Genomic DNA, 24,133 nt, shown 5'->3' on the forward strand with positions numbered 1-24,133 from the left:
CAAAAGCGCCGTTCGGGTTCCCCGCCAGAGCCAGGTAATACCAGGAACTTCAAAATGGGCCCCGACTCAAGTTTGGATGATGTAGACCGGCTGTATACAAACGATACGAGGAGAAAAATCAAAATAGGTCTTTGAATCCAGCTGCAGCCTTTTGTAAGCTCCACAGCTAAACCCTAGCTCTCAGCTACCACCTCTCAAATAAGACAGATGGGCCATTCTCACCCTCCACAAGGAGCAGGTTAATTAGAAATGGGGAATTGGACTTTCTACGGAATGCATCTTTTCTCCTGGGTGCGACTTTTCTTGCAGTGGAGCGCGCAGTCCCGACACCCAGACCTCCCCGGGGTGTAGTAAGAACTGTAAAGCAGTTAAACAGCGGCACAGACCAAATTCCCTCCAAAGCAGAAGCGTCTTCAGTAATAACAAGTAGCACAAGTTTAGAAAATGAGCATAAACCCGAGAGCCGAGAAGGCTCAAGCTGCGCCAGGGGAGGTTTAGGTGGGATATTGGGAAAAATTTCTTCACGGAAAGGGTGGTCAAGCATTGGAACAGGCTGCCCAGAGAGGTGGGGGAGTCCCCATCCCTGGAAGCGTTCAAAAAACAGGCAGACGTGGCACCTGGGGACACGGTTCAGTCTAGTCTAGCCTTAATTGGTTTAGTGTAGCCTTGGCAGTGTAGGTTAATGGTTGGACTGGATGATCTTACAGGTCTTTTCCAACCTCAACGATTCGGTGATTCTATGGAGACGTGCTGCAGCCCCGGGCCGCCCAGGGACTTCCTCAGGCGGCTTCAAGCCCGATGGTTTCCACACGTACGTCCAGCTGCGTTCTGAACCCAGACGCACTTCTCCCACCCTCACCGCGCTGGGATAACGGGCTGCCCAGTTTAACTGGGATGTATTTAAGGGATTTCCCCCCCCGCTCTTTGCTCTGGAGTTGGTCAGCTCTGGAGCGGAACTGCCGACCTCCCAGGCCCGTCTACTTGCTCGCTGCAAGGACCTGCTGGGAAAGCCGTTTTTGAAGGTGTTTCCACCCATTCTCTTTGCACCAGCCGTGCATTGCTGGGCAGCTTAATTTAAACCTACTTTCGACTGACACAAAACTAAGGAGAACAGTATTGGAAGTCCGATTCCTAAGTACCACCCCTAGGGCTGATTACGCAGCCCGTCACTGAAAATTAAAAAAAAAGTAAAGAATAAACTACACATATTCAGGTTCTTTTGGCTTTGTAAAAAAAAAATGAAGTAGCATTTGTGTATCTCGCCCAAGAGGGCAAGGGGTGCAGGAGGCTTTTCCTGGGGGGCTGAGCTTGAGTAGGTGCAGGGCTCCCAGCGAGCGCAGGGCTCACCCGGGCAGGAGGGTGCAGGAGCTGTTGCAGCGAAAAGGAGCCCTCGGCCGTAATAAATCTATAGGGAGGGGTGCAGATGCTGCCATCCTACACGTAGCAAACACCACATACAGCACCTGCTAACAGCCGAGCTGGCCACGGTACTCACTGCCCTCCTCCAAGCCACGACGCCGAGCAGCAAATCTCTTGAGCAGTCCGTGGTAACGCCGCATTTAACACAAAAGCGACCTAAATTCATTTTTTTGCCATCGTTTCAGCTCCTGGTAAAGCACAAAACGACAAATGCTCTGCTTAAAAGCGATGATTTCATCAGTTACCAAGGACAACTACCCATCTGAACCAGCTCCTCGTGCACGCACGAGCGGGGCGCAGCCAGCCGCTCGGCTCTTTGAAGTGAATCGCGTTTTCCCTGTAGCTGACAAACGGAGCGTTTGATTAAAGAAGCCGCCAGGATAAGGACTCCCCTTCCTCACGTTAAAAAATGGAAAGTTCTTCCTTTTGCAAAATTAGCCTTTTGCCACAGCAAACGCGAGAGTCCGTCTGGCTTCAGAGGAAGCTGAAGGTTTGTTCTCACGAAGCCAAATTTCACAGTTAAAAAATCAGGACTAGGAAAAAAAGTCCATACGCGTTCTCTGTTACTCTCAATGAATTGATTCTGGGGTTCGTTGTGATGACCCTGGGCAAATTAAGCCTCTTTGTAACATGTCTGAAGCATGAAGCAAAGCCAAGAACACAAACCTGTCTCTTTCCCTTTATCGGAAAAACTAAAGGGGCCACAGTACAGAAAATGAGGAAATTAGGAATGATGTTCTGTAATTCCACTTACATCCCCCCCAAAAGAGAATTTTCTTCTTTTAGTGGCAGCTGCTACCAAAATCTAAGTAGTCACATTAAAAAAAAGCATTCATACCTTTATAGTTTTCTTCTGTGTTTTGTAATTGAGTGAAATAATCAGTAACTGATACCTGAAGGGACTACTTATCCCTATTACCAGTTAACTTGGAAAAAAAATCATGAAGCTAAAGCTCACTCAAGAACGTATTTTTTACATCTGATTTTGTAAAACAGCTATGAAATGATCAAGTGGGGGTGTGCATTAACAGAGCATGATCTCCTTTAAATATGGAAGTTATTCAGGGATTTTTTTTTTATTATTATGAAGTTGTTGTTATTATTTGTATCTTGATTTCAATTTGCATACAGAATTTGTAATCCCTACATTTTTTGAGTTGCACTTGTATGACGAACCGCCTCCATTTCTAGATACGCACCGACACGTAACAGCTTCCAGGTGTGAGCGCCACAGAAGTCAGCTCGCGTCAGCTGAATTTGGATGCTTGCCGTGCGCAACCGTACCACCACCTCCAGTCTTGTCGGTTTAGTACCAGGTTTTCAACTGCTTTTTTCTTCATCTCCCACATCCTGCATCCTCACCGCTTGTCGGATCGCCCTCTTACAAACAAGCCGTGCCATTAGATACCGTATTTGTAAGAACAAGATATGGCTGGAAGGCTATTTATGCAAAAGCACTCCAGTCCTCAGAACAGAGCTCATTATTCCATTAAAAATAAGTCAAGGTGTGTTGAAAACCTGCTTTTTGTTTGATTACGTTCCGATGGGCTCACGCAGAAGCTTTAAATCTGCTTTGTTGGGGGAGAAGGAAAATGAGCACAGCGGTCTCCTAACTCACCAGCATCAGCAATTGGCTCGATGAAAAACTAAATGAAGCCCCCAAAATGGTACCGGCTGCACGCTCCAAACAAATCCAAACCCATCACCGAACTAAGCACGCTCACCTCAGGCACAGCACTCACGTCAAGACCTACACAGTGCGTCCACGCAGCCCGACGCTGTTTAGAGACACCACGGAGAGCTCCGCATAGCGCCGTGCCACGCCGACATATTATCCGAGATCCTGGAAGCGGAACAGCCGCTCGATGCCGAGTAGCGCCAGCCAGGTTGGGTGGGGTGCCAGGTATCGCGGACCCGGCTCGTCTGGCAATAACTCCAAGATCTCCAAACTACGTGTCAGCGGGGAATCACGGGGACCGGTTTTCACGAGCGCTGCCGAGGGACCCGTGCCGTTCCCAGGCGCGTTGACTCACCTTACGCCTGCCCCCGCGACGCCGCGCAGGCTGAAGCGCCAACCGTCCACCTGCGCGGCGAGAATTCCGACTGCTGGGAAGGAGCGTTGAAAGTAGAAACGTGTACACCGACTTTTACTATGCATATTAATAAATATTCTTTATTTAAATTTTGCACATTGCGCTTTAACATATTACATCCAAAACATTTTGCAAATGGATGTCTACTTTGTAAAATCTTATATTCAGCTCATTGTCATTCTGTACAGAATTATAGGTACAACATTACTTTGCCACTAGTTTGCTTTTTGTAAGTCTCACAGTAAGGAGAAACATTTAATGAAAAGAGATGGCTTAAATTATAAGAGAGGCTTGCACAGCTACTCAACTAAAGATACAAGCCTGAAGAAAGAACAAAATTAATGAAATCACCTCCACCAGCCTCCCCAAAAAAACAAGAAAAAAAAAGAATCACATTAATTTAAGATAAAATTTTGCCATAAGTCACTAAATTAAGTTTTTGAAAGAGAAGGCGCAGTAGTCATCTTGAGAATTTCAGTGAAAGACAGCTATTTTATTGTATTTAGTTCGCTCCAGCTGTTGTCAACCAACCGTTACAAATGGGCCTCTTGTGATCATTTAAGCGGCAGTATTTATTAAATTTCTCCTTCAGATGCTGTCGGTATTGTTCTCTATTGCTGTAAAAAGACTTGTTGTTTGCCATAAAGGACTGTATTTCATCTTGTGAGATAAAGATTTCCTCATCAGAAGTGCATTCAGACTCATCCTACAAATGAAAACAGGCATTTAAGAACTCGAGCGTTGCCCTTCCTGCGCAGCACACCCGTCTTGCAGTCGCACGCGTTGGCTACAGTTGCTCTGAAGAGAGACGGAGCCCTCGTGTCACGACACCGCAAGCCTTAGCTGGCTAACCCTGTCACCCAATTCACACACGACGCTCTGCTCTTTTTTGGGTAAGAGGCAGCCTATACAGTCATGAAATCTACCCGAATAAGCTTCAGAGTCTTAGCACATTTCCATTGAAAGTGGATGGCTTTTATCAGAGTTTAAAAAAAAAAAAAAAAAAGAAAGAAAAGAGAAAGAAAAGGAAACGGATGTAAAGCAAGGGGAAGGAGAGGGAGACGAAAGGGAGCGAGAAGAAAGTTGTCCAAGGAGCCTACAGTGGGAAGTAACATTTGAGGCATGAAGGCAGCAATAACGCACGCTTCATTTTATGGAATAATACGATCCTTGATAATGAATACTTATAATACAAGTTCTGTCACTTGCATTCCAGTGACAGGCAATTTCTCCTCCTCTGCAAAGCACCCGAGTTACATACTTCACAGAGAACATGCAACAGCAAACAAACTAAACGCTGGGAGAGTACGCTATGAATCTTTAGGTGCGGTTATGTTCTCTCTCGCAACAGTTCTCCAGGGGGATTTGACTTCCAAACCCCATCCTCAATCCCGAGGATTTAAAGCAGTATGCTACAGCCTAAAATTCAAAGTAAGTGGTTACTTACAAGGAGTTCCACTAAGCTCTTGGCACCTTTTCCAGTATCAGGAACAAGTGACATTTCTGTAGGTTCTGCAAACTGTGACACATTTTTCATATGCTCAAACCAAGGCAACTGCTGCCCACTTTTTTCTGAGCTACAGCAGCTTTCAGCATGTGTGTCTTTGGTCTTGTCGCGATGAAACTCTGTGTGCATGATATTTCCTGAGGTCTCTCTGTTACCTGGATCTGCCATACAGCTTCCAAGTTTCTGAATCTGAAATGGAAAACAGCCTGTAATGAACTACAAGCAGCATTAAACCCGAAACATTCGGGTTTCAGATGGAAGCAGAAGGAAAGAGGAAAGGAAAAAGTTCAAAAAGAGAGCAAGGATGTATATTTTTTCAAATGTGCGTGCCTGGGGAGGAGGAGGGAACGGCATGTTAATTCACTGAGGGCACACAAAAGCGCACGTGCTTGGGAACATAGGAGAGAAGAGACTCCTTCTGCCACAACCTATTCGAGGAAGGACCTCGATCTCAGAACTTGCACGGAGAAGTAACAGAAGATCCTTGTTACCCCATTTACAGCACTAGTCACAGCTGAAATCTGAAATACTTTTGTAACTACTTTAAAATGTACGCATTTAAATAAGCATTCTGGAGTAGCTATGGTCCTTACGTGTTCATTCTCACACTTCAAAGTTTTACTTTTCTTTTTCTTCTTTTTGTTTTTGCCTTTTGTGTTATTCTCTTCCGAATTAGCCCAACATTCCACACAGCTATCTCCATCCTCCTCTTTGTCGTCACAGCGATGGACGCATGAATCATCTCCTGCAAAAGATGGGGCATTTTCTTCTCAGATGCTTCAGTTTTGTGGATACTAACCCAATATTACATCCTTACCAAACCTACCGTTCTCATCATGGTTGCAAATGCCTTCAGTGCAGGCCACATCTGATCCCTCTCGAGATCCTGTTTCGCTGCCCTCCATGCTAGATGAATAGCCGCAATCACTACCGTTACAATGTGGAGATAAACCTGAGACGAAGTGGAAAGTTACGGTAGTCTGTAGTAGCTGTTGCACATTCTTTAGTTATGCCTCTAGCAGGAAAGAATTTCTTAAAAAAAGTTCTTTTGAAAAACAGCTGAGCACTGTTTGCCCCATAAACGGTAAATGCTTTTAAAAATGAAAAATAATGACATTTAACATACCTTTCTTGATTTTAGGTGAACCTAATAGGGTACCACTACTAGGACAGGTGCAAGAAGTGCTTTCATTAGTAACAATTACTTCTACACAATTGTTAGCTTCTTCGGTGCTACCACAGGCTTTGCAACTACTTTCTGTGAAGTTCGAATTTTCCTTAAAACAAAGACAAAAAATACTTGCTAGTACTGAAAGTAGCTCAGCCGGCATCTTTATAAAGGATACTCATTCCACAAGAAAAAACAGCTGACGCTGACTGATAACAGCCACAGCATTGCCTAGAATTCTTCAGAAATACCAGACAACTAGAAAAAACCAAACCAGCTACTTTCCCCGCAATAATATGACCTACAGTTAGCCCATTAAGTTCAGTCAAGAGATCCAGAATAATAATTGCACTTACTCAATTAAAGCTTCCCCCTCTCCAAAAATTCAATGGTAATTGTCTGCAACTAGCATTTGTATTTCCGTATTCTAAGTCATCTTGAAGGAATTATAGTCGAAAAATATTCTAGCATAACCTGACCACCTAGATTTAGGAGTTTTAAAAAAAAAAAAACCCACCAAACACCAAACCCACAAAAGCTAAGGAGTTCCAGGCAACTACTTTACAAAAAGACTGTACTAATCTGAAAAAGGATTAAATTCCACTAGTGATCAAAAACTACTTCCCAAAACCAAAATACAGTCAAAACCTCTCAAGAATTCTAACATGGAACAGTGAGCTAATGAATGAAGCACCAAATCAGAAATCTAGTTATTTAACACCAGCAAAAAGCCACAGCTATCCATGTTTACCTTTGCTTGATTTATTTCCTTCTCTTCTGTTGCCTGCAGAGGAGTAGGGAGCTCACACACGCACTTATTTTTCCGTCTGTTCTTTCGTTTTTGGCGCTTCTTCTCTTGTTTAAGCTCTCGCACCCTTTCTTCTTCTGAAAACTCTTCACAGAGCTGTTCCAATCGACTAATACCCTGCACTTTTTCCACAGCCATCTGTTTATAAAAGGTTAGATCTATTTATAGATGTTAACACAATTCAAGCTTTTACATTTATAAGAAAGGAGGAGGAAAATAGCTGGTAAGTACTTTTTATTATAAAGTCACAGCAACACAACTATTGACTGTAGAAGAAAAAACCCTATCCAGATTTAGTCACTAACATTTTGGGATCTGTTTACATGGTAGATGCTCTGATTATTTAACACAGTAGCACAAAAAACTCCACATTAGAACTACTGCTACAGAATTCCTGCAGCTCTTCGTCTAGGGTAACCAGTGAAAAATCTAACTGATTTTCTAGGCAGTTCAACTCTGAAGCACAGACGTATCTCGAACTATAGTAAGTATCTACATATGTTCCTTAATATTAAATTTAGAACAAATATCATAATAGCATGCCTACCATGCATGATAAAATAAATTCATGGGGTTGTTCGTTTTTTTTTGGTTGGTTGGTTGGGTTTTTTTCCCCCAGATCACTCTGGGAACTCCTTAAGCCAAAATGAGACATCATCATTCCCACTCACCTTAGAAAAGGACCCCATATAGACGTACAACAGTTCCGTATTTCAAATTCATAGCCAACCTTGCATACCAGTATAAATACCCGAGTTTTACAACGTCAATGAATTTTCAACACCATACTTTACTAGACTAAAAAACCACCAAAACAAAACCTGACAAAAACACCACAGTGTACCCAGTCCAATGCCACTTCCATAGCATCATAAGTCTTTAAAAAAATTACTTGTAAAAAACTCCATGAACTAACTAGATTAGGGTTCCACTATGATCTTTCCCAAAGTGATTTTGTACCTCCTTCTCTGACGATTTAGAGAAACGTCTCTCTAAAGAGAGAACAGTCATTATGAACGGAAGATAAATGCAACAAAAAAGATCTACGCCATACCGAACGGAAGTATACTATTGGCATATGTTAAAGGAGTTCTGTCTGAAGTTCAAGATCCCACAGGATCACCGAGTGCACTTGGAAGACACCGAATGCAAGAGTTAGCAGTTGTGTTTGTAATTCAAAAGCACATTCTCCATTTTTACTAATAAAGTTATTGTAGCCAGAGCTACTTTAAATGCTATCGGGTAGAAATACCTTCACTGTGAATTAAAAACACAGAAGATCCAGCATACTGTAACGTGCAGCTTGGAAAGTAAAAGCAAGCCTCAATCTTTTATGTTCCAGTAGACGTCACATCGGAATGCAACTCAGTTGTGCTATGCATTGGTATTACACAACTGTTGCCTGCAGTGAACAAGGGACTGAATGCAACACCCTTGAAGCTCCTTCCAGCCCAACGTTAGCAGAAAGCAGAAAAATAATTTTAGTGAAAACGCACACAGTTGCTACAGCAATTCAAATACGAGTTAGATAGAATTTGATTTTTACCTCAAAGCTTTTGCGTAAAGCGTCAACACCTAGGTAAAAAAGCATCTGCCACGTTTGTTCCTCAGCCCGCAACTTTTGCCAGATTCGGTGTAATCTTTCATAAAGGTGAATACCCAGGCAGGTCAAAACTTCTTCTTGGGCTATGTCTATCGTCTTAGCATGCCTTTCTCTTCGTCTAAAGGAAGAGTTGAACCAAAGCATAGTATGGTTAAAGTAGCTGGAAGTCTACCAAGAGATCAAAGCAGTTCAATGACGTATTTTCTTTACGGACAACTGAAGGTATGTTTGCATGAACAGCTCTTTAAATCGAGTTCTGCTGTGCTGCATGCGGATGCAAAATAGAAAGGACCAGGTCAAAACCACCACTACATTCCTGACACGTTAATCTGTGCGTGGCACTGTTAAGCTGCGCCGTGCCTTCCCACCTGCGACTTCTGAAGGTGTTACCCCATCAGTCTCTGCTTGCTCCTACCAGGAGGGATCAGCAGAGTTTTAATGCCAAAGAGATGCAGCCATTCTTTTGCTTCCTAGAATTTGTATTTAGTTTATAGCAAATATTTCAGCTTCCTAGACATTCACGTGTCAGTTAACTGAAGCTGAGTAAACACACATAGAAGTCGATACGTTACTTACCATACAAAGTAAAAATACTTCAGTATTAATCTGTATCTATCATGTATTAAAGAAAAATCATTATAAAGGATTCACCCTCCTAATCAGACAGTTATGATTGAGCTCTAAAGATACTGAGCTCGGTATTGTATTTTTCACTGGAAGTTTTTAAGATGCTAAAACAGGTTCAGAAATTACCGTAATATACAAATGGCGACGACACTAAATTGAACACTTGGCATTTGGTAAAACTGCCAAGCAAGGTTCTCTTTCTATTTCGCATATTTTGAACACCTCAATGGAAAAGCCGGCAGCCCTAGTGAGTGAACAAATGAACTAGAAGACATTTGGCAATTTCTTTCAGTCTTGCCTTCAGAGCTAAATGCACTTTAAAGACAAAAGCACATATGAAAGCTTCGCTACTTTGAAGCGCTACCTTGAAAGTCCACTTCAATATGAATATTTACATTCGGAGGTTCATTATGCAGCAAGGAGGCAAAAATCACTTTTGCAAAATACATTCAATAATAAAATAAAGAAGCAAAGCGCTAGATAGCCCACTCTAGCAAATTACATACTCATACCCTCCTGCGAACTCTGGTTCAGCTCGACCCAATAGGTGTGCGATGAAATCTGTTTCACAGCATACGTGTATGTGACGTTCATGGGGACAGCAACGCAAGCCCTCGTAAAGTGCAGCGCAGTAGCCCTTTTCTTTGCTGCAGTCTAGCTCACCAATAAGAATATTGTATGCCCGAAGCACTTTATTTTTGCAGTCAGTGCAAAACCTGTGTTAAAACAGAACGTAACAACTGAATTCTTATTCAAGCAGAAATGTAGACCCGCTTAGCCTACGTTACAATATACCGAGCTATTTAATAGTGCATGCTGTATTTAAACTAGGTCACATAAGGTTTATGTTACTTCAAAAGGTAAAATAGTAAGACTTTGGCTGCAAGCCACGCAAGTTTACGTATTATACTACCTATCATATATTACAAGTCTGGATATCGACTTTCATGCTCCAAGGCATCAATCAGGCTAATTGTTAATATGAAGAAATTCCTGTATGGGTATGCAATTCCATATTCGTTCAAAGATCAGAAAGCTAGCAGTGAACAAACTGAATCATTAGTAAAAGCCAGGACAAAATTCCTCTCAAGTAACACACTCCAAGTTACTTTATAGCAATTATTTAAAGTATACTTAAGTGAGCGATAAGCAATAAGGAAAAAAAAAAAAGTTTCCTCTGTTGCCTGCTGTATAAGAGCGACATTTCGACTACAAGCACCTTTAAACATATTTTGAATTATTAGATTACTGCACAGATAGCCAAACAAGGTTTATTTATAACACAATGTATTCAATTTAAACATGTGATAGCTCAGATAACTAAGATGAGAAGAGTATAGTTATGAAGTCTGTTATAATTAAAATACAACCAAATTAAGCTCATTCTATTTTATAAGAGGAAGTAATCTTCAAGAAGCTACAAAACCTCTCGCCGTATTATTCTAAAAATGCAAGTCAGACAAGCTGCTCACATTTCAGCTCTCAGCTTGAAAAGCTGGCTCTTCATGCCATCTCTGGATGGTGTTTTTCCCTTTCCTAGTTTGTCCAGTCACTTGACAACACTAAGTCAAACATATTTTGATGTTTGATAGAACTATGATAACTGGCTAGTTTCTGCGGTGAAAGGAAAGAAAACAGTAATATTATTGCAGGTTAGCATCAGGAACCCTGCCAACACCGTGTTTAATGTCAGAGGAGATTAAAGTTATTTTGTTTCCAAAGTGTTATTTCCACACCACCACCCCGCACCCATCTGTGCCCCCAGAGTTTATAGCAGAACCTTGAGACTCCTGGAAATTAAAACTTTTTAATCAGCATGGTAGCTACTGTACACATGCAACAATCATTTAGTGGCCTACTTTTTCCCTACTAACGCTAGCGCTACTAAGTCATGAACAACCGTTTTAAAACAGTGATTTACAAGCAACACCAAGCCTAAAATCTGCTTCCATCAGTTCAGTTCGCATTATTTTGAAATTGCACATACTCCCCGAAAGCGTAGTCCCAAACACAGCAGGCTACTTGTGAAAGAGTGGAAGAATATACATCAAATTATAAACCATAATTTAATCCTAACCAACAAAATTAAGACAAGTAGCCATGGCTTCATCTGAGGTCTCCGCATTTCCCCTACCATAACCCAGAACAATAGGTAAAAATACACAGAATATTTCACCGTCTTGGTCTCATCAACTGCCACAATGCAATCTGGCAAGGTTCTCCATCACCACGAAGCTTAGCTCTTCAGTTTTAGAAGGGTATCAGAAGAATCCTCTACACTTTTAAACATTGCATGAACTCCACATACATTTTGATTCACAAAAAAATGCAGCACGTATTCCTCAAATTGAAGGTGTGTCTTTGTTCTTTTAACATACCTGTGTTTTCGTAGATAGGTTTCTAATGTTTCTAAAAGACAACTAGAGTCAATTAAAACTACTTCATCCCTGCATTCCTGGGACATGAGCTCCCACACATCCATCCAACAACCCCTGCAAAAAAAAAATCATAAGAAACAGAAGAAGGTACATTATCCTGTTAGGTGTTTAGAAAAGAAGCAAAATAAAGCATCGTTAGTTTACCTGACTGCTCCCTGGAAAGGTCCATAGTGGAAAGTGATGCTACACTTGCTCTCCTCCTTCCTGCTGTCTTCACTATTTTTCTTATCTGCACTTAATTTCTCTGTACTGAGTGTGCTACCGCTCCCTTCACTGTCACATAGTATTAAAAAACATTTTTTTAAACCTATACCGTATGTATTATGAACTAGTCATTTCTCCTAAACAAATGCTATGAAAATGCTACCGTGTTCCTTAATCTACTTTGAATCCTTTATAGGCTAAGCCTTAACTTCCAGTAAAGTTAGGGTCAGACATGAGATACAAATTTTGCTCTCCGTGTTTATAAGCCCAGATTCATAATGACTTTTTAAAGTTACAGCTGAAAGCCAGTAGTAATTTTTCAGAATATTACCTTAAGTATAAACATATACAAGTTTTAATACTTCTGGCAGATTAGATTTCATATGACAACTTACCAAAAAACCAAAACAAAAACCCAAAGAAAAAAAACCCAAAAACCCAAACTTCCACACGTCTACCACCATAAGAAACCATAAAACACCCTACATTACATTACCAAAATTTGTTTTTTTAAAAAAAAACAACAAAACTTTACAACACACATTTGGATATCCTAGAAGTACACTTATAGAGCAAAGAACAAACTTTAAATAGCAAGTCATGTTTACTTACAGGCTTGTCTACACTTGACATTTTATCAGAACGGTCATTTCTGTTTAAGCTCATGGATACAACAGAGCAGGAAAACAGGGGAAGAAGCGCTCCTATTTAATAATTAGCTCCTCAAGACTATTTATGTCTGCTGTTGTCTAGTTTGCCAGATTATATGGCTTGCATTTATGAGAGGTTAAAATGCTCCGAATGGAACCGAGTAGCCATAAACCAGGCACATTGAAACTGAGGACGTCAAGTAACTCTCAAGTGGTATTAGCTAGTTACATAACTTGCGTAATTAAACACGCAATTACAATCCAAAGCCTTTTCTGTGTGTATAAAATGCCTAACAGATGTAACTCATCTGAAGAAGTTTCTTGTAACGAAGTCAAGCAGAAGCTCTAAGTTGATAAATAAAATTTCTTCTGTGAGACAATTCTATTTAACACCTCCACATCTAGGCTGTTTGCATATTTGCTTCCACTCAAGGCAGCAGATTTATTTGGATAAATATCAGTGCTGATACACCCTGATCACTTCTGTAGCATAACAAATGGGTATCGACTGAGCAAGCAGAGTGCAAGCCGTGTTTCTTTAGCAAACCACACCGACTGTCCGCAAGCCACGTTATCAGATAAAGCTGAAAGCTTTACTTGCGCTATATTAAAATACTGCTCTTCCGCATATTCCCTATTAACCTGCCAGCACTCAAAATACTAAGAAGATTTATTCCAGCATGAATTGAGGAAATAAAGGCAGCATTTTCCTTTCCATTTGTTCAGTTTCAGAATTGTTCTGCCTTGCCAAAATGGTAAGTGCAGGTTTCATGATATATGTTCTTACACAGAAAAGAATAATCTTACTAAAAACAAAGCAAAAAAATTAACACTGTCATCATGCTTTGAATTTGCTTTATTTTTAAAAAAATATACCCCTATGATCTTTTGCTTGTGTAACGTAAGCTTTAAAGTAATTATATGAAAGGCCCGTAACCAAAACATAATAGGAGATAATGATTAGCTACCACTATCCTCAAGCAGCACAAGTAAAAATCAAGTGTCAAATTCCACATGCCTAGCGTCTCAGGGGATTTATCTAAACCCAAAGAGACTCAAGCCTGCATAGAAAAATACATGTCCTGTAACTGGAAACCATGATCAAGCTTTCACAGGTTGTATGCTTAACCAGAAGCAGAACACAACTGACTAAAAAGGGTCCTGGACACTCCAACTAAGCATAGTAGTCTAATTTATTGGCTATCATATAAGGAAAAGAAAAAAAAAAAAAAAACCACCAAACCCCAAACCAACCTCCCCACAAACAAGAACCCTCCCCCAAAATCCACAACGGATTTACAGGGAGTGTTTTTCTGGTTAACCAGCTGGAATAAACCACTTCAACTTCAAGACACAGAGGCACATACGCATCTTTTTCACTGGCGTATTCAAAACACACTGTCACATTTTGAGAAAATACATTTTACAGAGTTTTAGTTTTAACCCTGCAGCCCAACCGCAATAAAGCCCTTTATTAACAGTTGTGCAAGGCATTTTTAATACCCAAGCAAAATGATGTGTGTTTGTTTAGCATGTACCCTTTCACCTCAAGGTGAGAAAACCAGCTGATCAATCACTTTGGTGTAGAGCACAAAAACCAGTTTGTCTCTCTCGAGCATTGCTTATATCACAATGCAGAAGCCATCCATGCCCCAAGCAGACTATATTCCAAGTTACATCAGATGAGATGTGAAAAGCACATCAGAGAGCACTGGTTTGTAATGGCCAAGTTGTGTTTTGGCAACTGGTTTTGAAATTAAACATGGATATTTTTATAGGGGAAAAAAAAAAAAATCCCAAACCACACAGCACAAACAAAACGCCCCACCACCAAGTAAAAGACCCAAAAGCCAAGAGGCAAAAATGCAACAGCTAGAACTAACAAACGAGTTTTGGGAAACAGCTGATTTCATATAGTAGCCTTAAACTTTATACGAAAGCATCACCGGTTGCCTTAGGAAGCCCTGACAAAGGGCAGAGGGACAACTCATACACTGTGGAAGGAGTGCAGATCTTGGGTTGGGAGGGCAGAAGACTTTATTGCACTACGTGAGCAAGGGCAGTGGGGAAAGGATCAAACATCCTACTGATAAGACTGTCACTCTTAGCGCACAAAAAAAGGGCTAACTACCTTCTTACGAAAGCCTATTGAGAAAGGCTCATGCCCTACAACACACGCTGCCCAAAACTCCCGAGTGCCTCTGCTCCTCTCCCCCACAACTGTTTGGGTCTACTATAATCCAAACAGCTTGGAGATTACTACTCTGACAAACAGATAACAGCGTAAGAATTGATCTCAACGCTTAAAAATAAATTAGTATCAATAGTTTGCTTCCTTAAAATATTTTAGATTGAACAGTGCATGTTAAACACAAACTTACCCCAAAGGTTTTGGTTTGTGTGTGTCCAGGGAGTGCAACTGACATCTCTTGTTCTTCTTGCTTTTGGGAATTGCATCAATCATATCGTTCAGTTTGGACCTACGGCAAAAAAGTAACTTAGTAGTCTGAAAACATGGTTATCCAGAGAAATTTTAAAGGGATTGATTCAGCTCACGTATCAGAAACACGCGTGCTAACGAACATTAAATCTACAACTTTCTTCCTGTCCCCTATTTTGACTTCTTATGACATACGATCCTGCAGTACCTGAGCAAAATACAGTACAGATTTTCCAGACAAATCCTAGCAAGCAAGACAAAGATAACTCACATCTAAAAAGCTATTGCATAACTTTGTAAATAACAGACCTCGAGCAATGACACCTATTTCAGAAGCGTAGGGAACCACTAAGACCACTTTATGAAGCTACACTACCTCACCCTCCAACTCTCGGTATCCCCAGCTCTCCACTAACCTTTCCTACCTCTCACCGGCCTGCTAACAGGAGCAAGAAGTAGAATGAGCTGAAACCAACTGGAAGGCAAAGGCACACTGTGGTGAGCAGTCACTGTTTGGTGTGCTGACAGCTGAGAAACAAATGGCACTGAGACTGAGGCTATTTATTGTGCTAGCCAAACCCAGAAGGTTTAACTTTCTCAGTGTTACCTTTCTACCCAAGAGCAGAAAGTTGGGGGGGGCATGTTAACTCATTTTTTAAAAAACTTTTATTTTTTTACATGCAAAGTAGTGGTGAAGAAACACTCTTCTTCCAGAGATCATGAAAAACCACAGTGCCTATTTCAGATTAATGACTAAACATTTTAATATTGGTAGCTTACAACTGCAATCATGGCATCGCAACTGATGAAACGAAAGATCAGGTCTTTTGGGTTTGTTTTTTCCCAGTTTAGGCAATAACTAGTTTAACACAGCTGTAAAAGACAAGTATGTACTCTTAAGATTCAAACCTGAGACAATTTAGTATCACCAAGAAAGCTGCCAAGTCAAATGCACAGAAGCTAGCTTTCCTTTTCCCCGGATAAGGATAATCCGAGCAGTTCTAAGACACTTACCCATGCACATAAAACAGTGTATAAAGCTTCTTTGCATCAGTCATGCAGCTTCGAGTTACAGAAAGAACCCCCTTTGGCCCTACTGTTAGGGGCTCCAGTGCTGGGTTTCCAGACTCAACAAGCTGAGAAAACAGACGTTCCACACTACGACGACAGCCAACACACGGGACCAGCTGAGAAAGTGCACTCAAAACTTCACGCGATGTCACCATCATGGCAATATTTAGATCTTGCTGTTTAAGCATGCTATGTCTCTAAAAAAGAACAAGAAATTAAATAATTAAAAAAAAAATAAAACCACATCTTAAACTGTTCAAGATTTCTTTGCCTTCCTTTCCTTACCAGAAAGGAAAGGATTATCAAAATACACTTGTGGAAACTGTATGCAGGGCTCAGAGTTTCAGGTCACTGTCTTACTGTAGATCACTTCAAATACTTACTGTAGGAACAAAACCACACTTGCTAATACCATAGGAGCAATTCTGCTTCAAGTCTTGCAGTCTACCCTCTGCAAAGCAGCTAATATTCTTCTCCTCTTGCTCCCTCCTCCTACCACTCCAAGCAGCAAGTGCTGCTTCGGAACAAACGGCACACCTCCCTGTCCTTATCGGGAAGCTCTTTTTTCTCCACCTCAGCACAGATGTTTTAGTAAAGGGTCTCACATACAACTCTGCAAGTTTTCATCTTCTACTCACACTCATTTTAATCTTTGGCACATAGAAAGGAAACTCCTGGACACTCATTGGCATATATGGAAATCTCATTTACAACAAAACTTGTTCTGTTCAGACCAAGACAATTTAGCAATATTTTTCCTGGAAGGCTAAATGCCGTTTCACATTACTATTCTGATACCTGAGCTTAAAAAAAGCACACATTACTATTCGGGGTGAAACATTTTACTTCAGTAGCAAACATTCAATGTGTGCTAATAATAGAACATTAAAGAGAACACCTTCTAATATTTCTTACGTCAATAAACAATTTTAGGAGCTTCTCCTGGTTCCTCTGTCAAATGCATCCAGGCACCCATACACACAGACAAAAAGCACATACCCTTCTACTTCTTCTTCTAACTGCTAAATTACTGGCTTGGACTTCATCAACACTGAACTGCCCCCAGCACAGCTATACAGGAGAGAGAGTCCCTTCCTCACGCACCAATTGACACATCTGCGCCTAGATTATCAGCACTACTGGCAGTTTCCAACATAATCTGTAAGAGCAGAGTCCTATCAGTGTATCAATTGTCATTTTTCCCTGGTTATACAAAGTACAGCTTTGCAAGCATAGTTGTTTCTATACAGGGAGTATTTTGCCATGACAGTATTTTCTGCGTTGTCGTATTACACTACTTAAACACTCCTAATGTAGAAATGACTTGTCACAACTTCTGGGGAAAGAAAGAAAAGACCATACAACACAGTGAAACTAATAAAGCCCAGGGAACATGCAAATACATCGACTGAAAAGAGAAAATATTTTCAGCTCATTTTATGGAATACGTTATGAAAAGTAAAGCTATTATCAGACAACATTTAATGTTTGTGCTCTTAAAGGCAGGCACATTAAATAACCTGACAAGTGATATCACTCTGCAATAATCCTCTTTCCCGTAATTAATAGTACTAGTCACGGCAGGAGCAGGAATGAGCTATTTTCACGACACAGCTATGCTTTATATGCAGCATATGTCTGAACTGCTGCTGTCAAACCACAAGTGAAGAAGTGCAAGCTCCATATCAGCAAACTAGCCTGTTCCTTTGGACACCAAGTGGCACAGTTTTTTAGTTGCTACAGGTGTTACAGCGCTACAGTTATTTGCCAGAGTGTTAGTGGATAAGTTTCTATTATTAAAGCTTCAGGGGCACCACAAAACCATCTCTCGCTATTCAACTATATATAATCTATAAACTGGCACATTAATTCTATCTTGGTACAGTACTAATCGTAAGAACTCGATCTTAAGCAATGCACACTTCTACTTGAATAAGCAGTTCAAAAGTATTTAGAAAAAAAAAAAAACAACAAAATGTATTTAGAACCTGTAGTTTCCATTAAGTATAAACTGGCAGTGACCAGAATACACATCGTTTTTACAGGTTTTCAATTCTAACTAGATATGCAGCAATTGCCTCCTGACAAGACAACAGTGTATAAACGCTGTGAAATATAGAAAATGAATGCACCTGGTATACTTTGGTACCAACACATAATTGCATGTAGGTGCCGACACATCTTTTAAGTCATTCTAGGAGTGACAACCTCCTAGAGAAGCGAAAGCACGAATCTAAGGAAAGCAAGATCTGATACGCAGCCTTCTTAAAAAACAGAAGGATGTATTTACCTGAATGAACTGTTTTAATTGTGCACCGTTATTCTGATGCCCATCAAGGTTTAGCACATTATCAGGAAATTCCATCACCATCTATACAAGAGAGGGGGGGAAAGAAAAAAAAAAAGAGCTTTCAGAAAAAAGTCAAACACAGAGCATTAGTTTATTTTACTTTCTTGGGGTAGATAAGACAGAAATTATGTTAAACGCTCATTCTTTCCACGTAACTATTGGAAGCTTGGGAAAGGATAAAAGTAACAGTTTAAGATAGTGAATGTTTCAGCAAATTAACTAAGTGTTTCACTAATATAATGTTCTAGAGGCAATGGTAACTCTTAAATAGCTGTTATAGAGAGAGCAAAAGTTGCTAAATGGAACATCAGTATTTACACTATCTACCTGACTTGACACCCTGTTTCAGTTTAAAAGAAATTGTACTTCAACACACAGAGATCCAAACTAACCCAACAGCCTAACTCAATGTATGAAGCGATGAAGAAACGGTCACAACGGTTTAATGATTGAGTCGACTCCTTCAAAGGCTAATTTAAAACCATATTAACCCCAAAAAAGGTACTCCAAGGTATACTTTGTTATGTTTGATTGCAGCTGCAACTCTCAAGGGGCTCAAAGCAAAATGTTAAGCCTAGAGAACAATGTGATTACTTGTAAGTAATTAATAATATTTCTTTTCCAATTACTGAGCAACAAAGAGGGCAATTTCTTGGGGGGCGGAAACCAGTAAAATTATTTTCAGTCGAAAATCCAACTTTACAACCGTGGAGAAAAATGAAACCAACTAGAAAAAGGAGTAAAGACTGGCTTAGTTGACATTCTTTGTCCAAACTGAGAAAGACAGAATTTATTAATACAAATACTGAAAGTTCACTTTAAAATCTGAGAGACAAAGTAACAACCGTGGTTAATAGCTCTAATGCCAACCAACACCAAATGAAATTGTCCGATTCATCCTTTTTCCTCCCTCCACCTTCCCTCAATTGTCTAGCAAAGACAGAATTCCCTGCTGTCTTCGTAATTGCTAACACTACCTCCAGAGAACTTGTACATTTACTTTTACAGGCGCTCAGCGTTGCTCCAGAATAAACATCTATTCTCTAAGGCCAGAAAGCAAGGCAATATTTTGATCTCACGTGTGCTAGAATCGGAACGTTAGCACAGCTGCCTTATCTTTGTGCAGAACAGTGCCACAGTCAGTGCCAATTCTGACCTCTCATGCATTTCTCTTCCAGTTTCCCTTGCCCCTGACCCATACACACTGAGCAGCAGCACAAGTTTCTGCTGCAGAATTACAGGTTTGCTGCACTGCTAATTTGGTGTTTCTGTGGGGAATGAGCTACCTGGAAAAGCAAAAGCTCTGCCTGCTAATAACAGAGAGAAGAGATAAATCTGCGTGGTTTTTTTTCCCCTCACCTTCATCTCCCATTATCAGACAACACCCTTAGGTGTTTTGTACAACAGAGTGAAATTATCAAAGACTACATTAATTCATGTGTCTGATGAGATTTTATTAAGTGGTTACACATCAACCACCATCACACCCTGAACGGGAAGAAAAAATTCCCGTAATACCACATCAAATGGAATGCCTTTTAGAAATCATAAAAGATGCTTCAGAAATGAAAAGGGTTAAATAATTAAACTTCCTTTAACTTCTAGTTGAGCCATAAGAAACAGAAAAGGGTGACAGTGAACAATTCATTTAGAGGAGCAGTACCACATTGCACCTAAACAGCTTTCTATGCTACTACAAAGCAACGTTACAAGCTCGAGAGCGTTACAGGCCATTCATCCACTGGTTTGTAATCACTGATTCACTGTTTCTAGATGTAAGGCATAGATTAAGTCTTCCAGCTGACTGAAAGAAATGAAGTAGTCCCATTATTTTTCAAATTTTAGTTTTAAAGGAGGTCAACAGAAGCCAGTTACTATCAACAAACACCACCACTATTTTAAAGATAATGTTGCAGATGTAAAATTACGTTTCAAAGACAGCTCTATGTCTTGCAACAGCTCTCATTAAGAATTTGAAACACAAATTATAGAAGACCGAGACAAGGAAGCTAAGAGTTCATTCACTTACTTCTGCAGGTTTATTTAATAAAAGCTTCCAGAAACCACCTAGAAATCCGAGTACTTTGTAACAACAGTAACAGAAAAGTGGGGGAAAAAAATGGACCTGAGATAAGATTTCTTCATGGTGAGGATGACTTGCACTTGCATAAATGCCTCTCATCCAGATGGATACAAAACTGATTTACAGCTATAGGAACCTCTTCAGTCAAGAGTACGGCTTGCCTCTGGTGTAAAAAGTAGAAGGCTAGGGACAACATAGTGCAATTGTACAAAGTTTGGGCCTGGCGTTAAAATTCTGGAACTAAACCACAAATGGAATCTACCTGACGCCTGGTACAGCTGAATTTTCACTCATTCTCTCTCTCAACCTATTAAACACAACAAAGGTAGCAAGAGCATGGGAAGTCTTCTACTTGACGCAATCGAATGAGTAGTTTTTACTAGGGAGTCCGGAGAGGGGGCAGGAGGGGGGGGGAGAGAGAGAGAGAGAGAGAGATCTAAGATCTTAAAACTACACAGAGAACGGAGGGGCAAAATAACTTTCAAGGCGTGGCCAGGACATCAAAAAAACCCAACCTTACACTATTCCTGCACAGTACTGAGTTTTCCAGGTAATCAACCGCTCTAGGAGAGCTAGATATTGCTTTGGACAACAAGGGGAGACTTTGCCTAATGTATAAGCACAGTTAACCAGAGATGACAGGCTAGGTAAAGCCAAAAAACAGCAATGATACTCGGTAAATTAGTAATATGCCATCATTTAAAGCGATCAAAACTAAAATACAGCAAAGACCCTTTCTTCAAATGTAGCAAAAAAAGATGGGATTGAGATAGATCATCTTTAACAGTGGGATGGAGGGTTAAGAGACTGTCTGAAGATGCTCAACTGTTTTGTTCTGGAAGATGGAAGCAATTACATTATGAAGTTGATCAAGCTAGCTGATGCAAGTCAGGCATCCTCCCGTACTAAAATGTGAGATTAGGAATTTAAAGCACATACATTTTACGGCATTTAAAGTAACAGCGGTTACTGTCACACCACTGACAGCAACAGAAATCAAATACGAGTAATTAAGATACCCCATTACAGTGTCTAAGTTCAATTTTACTGTCAACCTGCCATTTTCACACCTTAAGAATTAAAGCAAATGACAACTGGCTAGTTAAGGGAATTTTTTTTCCATTTGCTCCACGTTCACCTATGATGCAATTTCTGAGCCTTCCTCCATAAACACGTGAGGAAGAGAAGAGAGGCTAGAGAGCCTCCAAGCTGCGTTTAGTTCATTTTTCCACTGAATCTTCTGGAAATGGCAAACCTCCCATGTTTTTCAATTCAGACTAACACATTGAAGCGGCGACTCTCTCGGGTGCGCGCCTGCAGACGTAGCAGCACGTTGTGACAGACTCGATAACCCTTGCTTTAAGCCAAAGCTTTCAAAAACGCCTTCAGCCTTTTCTTGCCTGTTTAAGAGCATAATAATTCCCTAGCTGTAAACCTGGGGTTTACCCTTAACATGGCTCCCTTCCTTATTAAGCGAAAAACGGCTTTGCTCCACATTCGGGCTTGGGCACCGAGGCACGCTCGTCACTCGAAAACAAGTTAAGGCGCGGGCCCCAAGACAGCAATAACTTTCTTATTATGCGGTTTGCGTGTTTTCAGAGCTGGGGAGCAGATAAAAAAGTTGCCACGTTAAGCGCTGTTAAGCCGAGCGTTGCGGAGTCGCGCAGATCAACGCTGCGGGAGCCAAGGAGGAGCCTGGGAGGCCTGTCCAGGGAAAAGGCCTCGCCTGGGAATTGCAACACCGCCCGCACCCGCTGCAAGCAGGCGGTGCGGGGACGGCCGGGCGCTCGGCGGGGCGCAGGCACTCACCGTGAGGGTGTCATCGATGTAGAGGGGAATCTGCCTCTTCTCGAAAGGGAATTCCTCCTCCCCGTCTCTGCAAACTGCAACCAGCCGCGCCATCTCTGCTGCCGTTGCCGCCGCTTCCTCCCAGCTCCGGCCTGCGAGCAGCCAAACCCCGGGGAGGTAAATGCCCGCCGCGCTTCCCCGGCACACTTTCACCAGCCCGGGAAACCAGCCTGGTTTACCCCATCGCCTGATTCACCACGCCGAGCGCCGGCCCCGCCGCCCTGCCCACGCCCGGCCGCCGCTTCAGCCTTGGAAGGGGCTCAAAAAGCCTGCGGGCCGGGGACGGAGAGGTGGGCAGGCTGGGAAATGCGACATAACATGGAAGCAAGGGAGGGGACGGCGGGGAGGAGCGCACCCGGCCCTCCGCCGGGCACGGCCGGGGGAGGGAGGCCGGAGGCCGGCGGGGGATGGAGCCCGGCCGCGCTGCGGGCCGCTCCTCCCCGCCGCCGCCGGCCCAGGCAGGGGGAGCCGCCCAGCCCGGAGCGGGGTTTGCGGCTCTCCGCCGCCCCCGGCCCGCCCCGCGGCGGCTGGGGAGGGCGAGGAGCGGCGGCGGCGGGGCGGGGGCCGCCTCCCTCTTCCCCCGGGCGAGCTGCTGCCGGGGAGGGGGGCCCCGCCGCCCCCCAGCGCCGGCCCGGGACCGGCGGCGGCACCGCCCGCGGGCCCGCCGCCACCTGCCGCCGGCGGGCCGGGGACCAGGGCGAAGCCGGCGGGGGCCGCAGCCCGGGCGACGCGGCGGGCAGACCCACCCCCTTGCTCCCTGCCCTCGCCCAGCCCTCCAGCCGGCGCGGCGCGGCTCCCCCGCCTGGGGCGGCGATGGCGGGGAGGCAGCCCCGAAGGCAGGCGGCCGGCGGGCCGGCTCCCGGCCGCCCTTCTTCCTCCCGCCTCCCCTCGGCCCCGCCGCGCCGCCCCGCCGGCCGCCTCGCCCCCCTCGGGCCTTTACCGGCTCCTCCGCGAGTCGGCGGCCCGGGCGCTGTGACAGGCGGGCGGACACCCCGGGCTCCGCCACAGAGCCGCCTCCTTCCTCTCCCCCTCCCCGGGCCCTCCCCACAGGCGGCGGCCGCGGCCCGGGGCCGCCCCGCCCTCCTCTCGCGAGAGACCGCAGAGCCCCGCCGCTCCCCCCCGGGCCGCCGGCCCCGCCTCGCCGCCCCCGGGCCCGGCCGCCGGAGGCGCCCGCTCACCCGCCCCGGCCTGGCCCTGGCCCTGCCCCGGCGGCGCCCGCTCACCCGCCCCGGCCTGGCCCTGCCCCTGGCCCTGCCCCTGCCCCGGGCCCGGCGGCGCCCGCTCACCCGCCCCGGCCTGGCCCTGCCCCGGGCCCAGCGGCCGGAGGCGCCCGCTCACCCGCCCCGGCCTGGCCCTGGCCCTGCCCCGGGCCCAGCGGCCGGAGGCGCCCGCTCACCCGCCCCTGCCCCAGCCCCAGCCCCTGTCACAAACGGGCGGAGCCGCGCGTTCGATTCCCCCGGCCGGCGGGCGCAGGTAGGGGGGCGCCGGGCCTCCTCGGGCCTTCCCCGCCCGTCAGGCCCCGCACAGGCGCCCTGGCAGCCGCGGGCTGTGCGGGACCGGCCCCGGAGCGGTTTGCGAGCGGCGCCCGCTGAGGTGCAGCAGGGAGAGGGGGCGAACCAGGGGGTGGGTGAAGGGGAGCGAGTGGGGCTAAGGCCCCAAGTGCCGCTGGGGTGAGAACCCGTCGCTGTCTCGAGTGGGAGAAGGCCGGAGCGGGGTGGTGGACTTGGTAGCGCCAGGTTAATGCTTGGACTCGACTTTAAAGGTCTTTTCCAACCTGGACGATTCGACGGTATCGGGCCCGGCGCGTGGAAACGGCCTTGGCGC

The 24,133-nt window shown here is 43.8% G+C and overlaps 1 protein-coding gene across 2 annotated transcripts; it reads right to left on the reverse strand.

Moving 5' to 3' along the window:
- Positions 1-3,596: 3,596 nt before the first annotated feature.
- Positions 3,597-22,458, reverse strand: GGNBP2 (gametogenetin binding protein 2). Of its 2 annotated transcripts, none has more exons than XM_075719788.1 (13): positions 22,271-22,458; positions 18,319-18,399; positions 15,972-16,225; positions 14,899-14,997; positions 11,604-11,717; positions 9,738-9,941; positions 8,542-8,716; positions 6,939-7,133; positions 6,146-6,296; positions 5,846-5,971; positions 5,613-5,764; positions 4,960-5,208; positions 3,597-4,218 (listed from the first exon to the last, which is right to left on the reverse strand). In XM_075719788.1, the coding sequence occupies exons 1-13, from the start codon at positions 22,361-22,363 to the stop codon at positions 4,015-4,017; spliced, it is 2,097 nt and encodes a 698-aa protein (XP_075575903.1). In that variant the 5' UTR covers positions 22,364-22,458; the 3' UTR covers positions 3,597-4,014. The 2 variants fall into 2 exon arrangements, with proteins under 2 accessions (XP_075575903.1, XP_075575902.1); XM_075719787.1 differs by having other exon boundaries at positions 9,732-9,941.
- Between the last annotated feature and the right edge of the window lie 1,675 nt (positions 22,459-24,133).

This window comes from Pelecanus crispus, chromosome 12, assembly GCF_030463565.1.
Source record: "Pelecanus crispus isolate bPelCri1 chromosome 12, bPelCri1.pri, whole genome shotgun sequence".
In the NCBI taxonomy this organism is placed as follows: Eukaryota; Metazoa; Chordata; class Aves; order Pelecaniformes; family Pelecanidae; genus Pelecanus; species Pelecanus crispus.